At 33.9% G+C, this 5,853-nt stretch overlaps 2 protein-coding genes across 4 annotated transcripts in view; one reads left to right on the top strand and one right to left on the bottom strand.

Moving 5' to 3' along the window:
- Positions 1 to 759, bottom strand: part of LOC107667575 (uncharacterized) — a 3,633-nt gene extending 2,874 nt beyond the window's left edge. For all 3 annotated transcript variants that reach the window (XM_016459269.1, XM_016459270.1, XM_016459271.1), the window contains exons 1-2: positions 628 to 759; positions 64 to 136 (exon numbers count right to left, since the gene is read on the bottom strand). In XM_016459269.1, the coding sequence (XP_016314755.1) occupies positions 64 to 136; positions 628 to 666 (112 nt within the window). In that variant the 5' untranslated portion in view covers positions 667 to 759. The remainder of the gene's footprint in view (positions 1 to 63; positions 137 to 627) is intronic.
- Positions 760 to 4,670: 3,911 nt separating this feature from the next.
- Positions 4,671 to 5,853, top strand: part of LOC107667571 (cell division cycle-associated 7-like protein) — a 7,335-nt gene continuing 6,152 nt past the window's right edge. The window contains exons 1-2 of the mRNA XM_016459263.1: positions 4,671 to 4,822; positions 5,269 to 5,343. Coding sequence (XP_016314749.1) covers positions 4,793 to 4,822; positions 5,269 to 5,343 — 105 coding nt within the window. The 5' untranslated portion in view covers positions 4,671 to 4,792. The remainder of the gene's footprint in view (positions 4,823 to 5,268; positions 5,344 to 5,853) is intronic.

Raw genomic sequence — 5,853 nt, 5'->3', positions numbered from 1 at the left:
TAGATAGATAGATAGATAGATAGATAGATAGATAGATAGATAGATAGATAGATAGATAGATACCATTAGCTGCTGGTCGTTGTGGTCTTGCAGATTCTGTTTGTGTTTTATTGCTGGATTGAAGCAAAGGTTCTCTCTGTAAGTGATGGAAACCAAAATAATACTTAAAGAACAAATTCACTACTAAAACAAGAGAAAGACCATTTTAAGTGAATAAACTTCTGCTGCACCGAATATAACACATCACACATGTGACTAAACAGGAATAAGCACTAAATCATCCAGACAGAATTCCACATACTTCTCGTTCGCTTAATGTTTACTTTTCTTTGACCTGCTTTCCAGTGAGAGAAAGGCTTGTTCTGAACTACTGAGACGTGAAAACTGACTGAAAACAACTGACCTACTAAATTACTTCATATGCTGAATTGTCTGTGTTTTCCAAGCCTAAAAGCAGTGGAAAGGAAGAACGCCGATGCTTTTGTCTGCTATAGATCCACCTGATAATCTGTCCTACTTATGATTCCTGCTGAGTCCTACTTACTTATGAGATTTCATAGCTAAACAAATTCATATTTTAATTGTAATCCACCTGTAAAATCAAATAACCATAAAATAGCCTCCTACCTCAACCTCTCCATCGGGAGAGGAGAAACAACATCCCATCTTTCAGCACGCAGGAGTTTTCATTCCCATAAAACACTTGAAATGAAAGTTGGGTGTCGATGACGTCACAGTCATGTGATCCACGTCACGGACAGGTGCGTATGTAAAGTGTTTCACCTGCTGAAAAAAACTGTTTATATGACAGAAACAACGCGTGTAAATGCACATCCGGTCTGTTTTTATTTATATGAGCTTTATGCTATTTGTGTGCTATTATTTATGTGTTTTGTCAATAAAGCACAAAAATAATCCATCCTAGCAAAAGATACGAATCTTTCAAACTCGTTTAACCAACGAAAAATGCATTGCATGGTATGTGATACTTTCATTTTAAGTTTAAGCATCAGTTTAAGTAAAAAATAAATAAAAATACAGACAAATAAAAAAGTGCGATTTTAAAAAAAGTGCAAAATTAAATGCAAAAATAACGCCGTTAGGCTATATTTATATTCAATTTAAAATGAATGCAGTAATGATAATATTCTTCCCAATGATAGCCCATATTTCTTTGGCGCTGAGAAAATAGCAATTCTGAATAGTGACCTCTAGGTGGAGCCATTGACTCACTTTTAATGCGCTCTGCTTTTTTATTAAATTTTATTTTTAATATTATTAGGCTTTTGCATCATTAAAAATGCTAATTTTAGATGAAAATTTCAGATGGCACTTAGAGGCTTTTGCATCTGAACTCTTCATATATATATATATATATATATATATAGCCTATATGATAATAATCATGAAAATAAAAATCATTCTATATCAGAAAGTGAAGTTTGCACAAATGAACAATCAACTGAAGATTTGAGTGCTAACAACACCTTAGGTAACCATTTCAGGAAGCTCATGTGGTTATGATGTCTAAGTAGGCATCTAGTTTGGATTTGAGACTCATGGTCAAAGATGCTGCGTAGGCTATTAAGCAGCTCAATTGGTGTCTATGTTGCTAAAAATGCGCGGCAACTATTGTGACACAGCCACTGGTTTGTCTTTGACTTTAAGTGCCAAGTGCTTGAAAACACAAAAGCAGGCTGCTAAACAAAGCTTAACCAGCTGTTGGTAATTTGCCCTCTTTATGTGCCGCTACCTGCTGTGCGCCGGTACCGTATCATTTCGCTGTCATCCGCGCGCCGTTTGCTGAGCGCATAAGTGAAGGTTTGCGGAATAAAGCAGCATTGATGGGGGACGTCTCCGGATGCAGGTGTTTGTGCTGACAAATGAGAAAAAAGCGCTTCACTAGCTACTAATTGAGCAGAAAACATGGGGGGAAAAGAACGAGACGTGCACTAGTGGGCTATCTGTGGGCGAAGAGACGCCAGTGCAATCACACGTCAAATAGCCTACAACAATAGCACTCAGGATTAGATGAGGCTTATCTTCCAATGACTTAGCCTAATTCATTTACAGCAGAAAACATGCTTCTGCACACTCCTATTATAGTGACTAGAAAATGCGTTTAAACATTGCACTATGTACACAGCTATTATTTTACATAGGCCTATATATTTAAATATGCACTCTAAAAAATGCTGGGTTAAATACAACCCAGTGCTGGGTAAAATAGGGACAAACCCAGCAATTGGGTTGTTTTGACCCTTGGTTAAAAAACAGTGGTTGAGTTATAAAAAAGTGGTTGGGTTACTACCCAGAAGGTTGGGTTAAACATTTAACCCAACCGCTGGGTCAAAACAACCCAATTGCTGGGTTTGTCCCTATTTTACCCAGCACTGGGTTGTATTTAACCCAGCATTTTTTAGAGTGTGATATTGCAATAGCCTATCCACTTTTTTCAACGCGAAATAGCTATTTTTTGTACATTTGCGAGACTTCTGGTTCATTCGTTGCTATAAATTATTATAAACTATTCAATAGAGATTTGCAAAAATGAGATTGGTATACTGTAGCTTTTTATTTTTATTTTTTTGGTTATGTGTAATTTATTGTATGTTATGTACTGTGCTATGTGAGTTTAATGTTGTGCACTGACCATGTCATGGTTGTCCAAGATGAATTTCCCAGAAATGGGACAATAAAGTATATTCTATTCTATTCTATTCTATTCTATTTTATTCTATTCTATTCTATTCTATTCTATTCCATTCTATCCTATTCTATTCTATTCTATAACAAAAGTGCAGTAAGCGGTAAAACTGTTTACGCTGCAAACCAGTGTGTTTAGGATTACGATGATACATTAATAGAAAAGTTTAGAGAAAAACAGTGTAAAAAAATGTAAATATTAACTAATAACATTCAAATCTAAACTAACTAAATAATTAAATTCAAATGCATAGATAAACAATAAAACGTCATGCATTTTGGGGAGACACAACAAGTCAATATGGAAAGAACTTATAGATCAATATTCCTATCAAATATGAAATATTCTTATGAAGTTATTACTCCAATTATAACACTTCTTTTGTCATGATGGTTTGCCCCAAGAACACATGGACATTTTATGCACAAAGGCTATTCGATAAAGTACAGTAGTATATTAGATAATTCTGTTATATCATTCATAGTTGAGAATCATCTTTGTTTAAAGTTCAGCCTGAAACCTAAAAACTGATTGGTGAGTTGGTGTTTTGCCTATACATGCCTTTTCATGCGTATTTATTTTTATTTTTTTTTAAATAACTTAGTCCTGACGTCCTGTGAAGGACATATAGAAAAAAATATGAATAAAATATCAAAAATGTTTTTTCTCCATTTGTTTCGTATGCTCCAACTAATGACATAAAAAAACAACAAAATTCACAAAACCTTTTTTTTCTGGTTCTCAGAAGGATAGTATGGGGGGGGAAACATGCCATGAAAGTCGATGGGGACCATCAAGTGTTCGTTTACCAACATTCTTCAAAATATCTTCATTTGTGTTCAACAAGAAAGAAATTCATACAGGTTTTGAGCAACATGACAGTGAGTAATATGACTTTTTTTTTTTTTTTTGGGTGAACTATCCCTTTAAACAATGTTTGGGCATCATAACCCTGATAGCACTCGTACATCACAGAGACATCTATTTGACGTCTGCATTACATCTGCAAGACTTATTTTTTAGTGTTTAACATCTGCAATACATCTATAGGACGTTTCCTATCAGATGTCAAATAGATGTTTAGAAGATGTCATTAAAGGGGTCATATGATGTTGCTAACAAGAACATTATATTGTGTATTTGGTGTAATGAAATGTGTTCATGCGGTTTAAGGTTCAAAAAACACATTATTTTCCACATACTGTACATTATTGTTTCTCCTCTATGCCCTGCCTTTCTGAAACGCGTCGATTTTTACAAAGCTCATCGTTCTGAAAAGCAAGGTGTGCTGTGATTGGCCGAATACCTCAAGCGCAGGTATTGTTACGCCCCTCACCATACTGTGATGCCGTGTCCCGGCCGGAGCGATTGTAACACTCCAAAGAGAAAGGAACAATTGAAATCGCATCATATGACCCCTTTAAGATGTTTATGATTTAGAATGCATGTAAAACTGACATCTTAAAGACGTCTATCAGATGTTTGTACACAGCAGATGCTTTCTAGATGAAGCGATCTTTATCAGACATCTTGTAGACATACATCTGCTATCTGGGAACCTAGAGAGCTATACTATTATACTAAGCAGTGTGTGGATGCAGTAGGCAATACCATTTTGTCAAACTCGATTTCTGGCTCTATGGAGTGGTGTTATAGTTGTTACGACTAATATCTTCAACAGACCTTTTAAGGTGCGTTTATAAATGCAATATGCACTTTATAGGTGTATGTAACGTTATTCATTGACTGTGCACGCACAGAGTGAATGATTTTTCCCGCGAAACTTCAAAGCGCCGCATTCTGGACTGTTCCATTGCGATCGCAGGTAGCGTCAACTCTCACATTAAAGTTGAGAACGGAGACTTTTTCCTTATATACTCTAAAACCTGTTTATACGTATAATATACGATATGTATTATGCCAATAATAACGAATTCAAAGTGAGATAATGACATGTTTTGTGCGCACACAAGCACCCCTCCGTTTCCACACAGTCTCCCGTCCGCTCGTGTTGTTTTTTAAACCTTTCATTCATTAAAGAGTCCCACACACTGATAAGCACGAGACACCACTTTAATTATTAAAATGATCAAAACCCGCAGAGCGTCTTTGAAGGTAAGAAATGTGATCTTATAGACAAACAGCGATGGAAACGAGAGCTGGTTCACTGCATGCACACACACACAGTTACATTAGTAGCAATGATCATCGTTTTAAAACACTTGCATGAATGCATATTTAATGAGACAGAACCTGATCATCAGCAAATGTAGTAAAAATTGAGATTAAGCTGAAGTTAGGGTTTAATTGTCTGTTGTTTATGCATGTTTTCTAGATATTAAAAACTTTGTTTTGAAGTTATGAATATGTTTTGATGTCTGCATAGTTGTAGTTTTTAACTTATAGTTATTATCATTATTATTTTATTATTGTTGTAGGGCATTATAATATTAACAAAAATAATTATCATAGTAATCATGTTCTTATGCATTGTATATTATTATTATTATTAATTAATAATACTTTTATATATATATATATATATATAACTCTACTTTCAGGCAAAACAGCTGGACGTAACAGATCTGTCAGAGGACAGCAGAGACCGCATCCAAATAAAGGGATCCTGGAAGCCTGTTGGTATCATCTACAGTGTCAGAAATTAATGCATATTATTAATTATTAATAATATTTGGAACTGATCTGCAGGAGAATATTTTCTTTAATGTGTGCTTTTTTGTTTCTAAAGGTATAAAAACACACATTGAGCTGTTGTATACCAGAATCTCCAACAGAATCAGTGTATTGAAATGAATTATTAATGTGAACAATTATGGCACATATCATGATACAAAAGTAGCTGTGAAATGATGCAACATATATATTATGGTTTTTGTTACTATTTTAAATTACATTTTAATATATATGTATATATATTTAGTTTTCACTTAAATATTAATGTTTTTTTTTAACTAAACTTAAACTAAAACCACAAAAAATTGTTACTTGAAATGAAATTAATGTTACTTGAATAAAACAATAATTTTCTTTATAATTTATTTTATAATTTTTTATTTCTATATAGTATTTGTTTATTTAATAGTTTTAAACTTTAAAAAAGTTGGAAAAAAGTAAAAAAATAAAAA

This window comes from Sinocyclocheilus anshuiensis, unplaced genomic scaffold (assembly GCF_001515605.1).
Source record: "Sinocyclocheilus anshuiensis isolate Anshui unplaced genomic scaffold, SAMN03320099.WGS_v1.1 scaffold1172, whole genome shotgun sequence".
Taxonomy (NCBI): Eukaryota; Metazoa; Chordata; class Actinopteri; order Cypriniformes; family Cyprinidae; genus Sinocyclocheilus; species Sinocyclocheilus anshuiensis.
The sequence above is the reverse complement of the archived record's forward strand: the minus strand, read 5'-3'. Positions and strand labels throughout refer to the sequence as shown.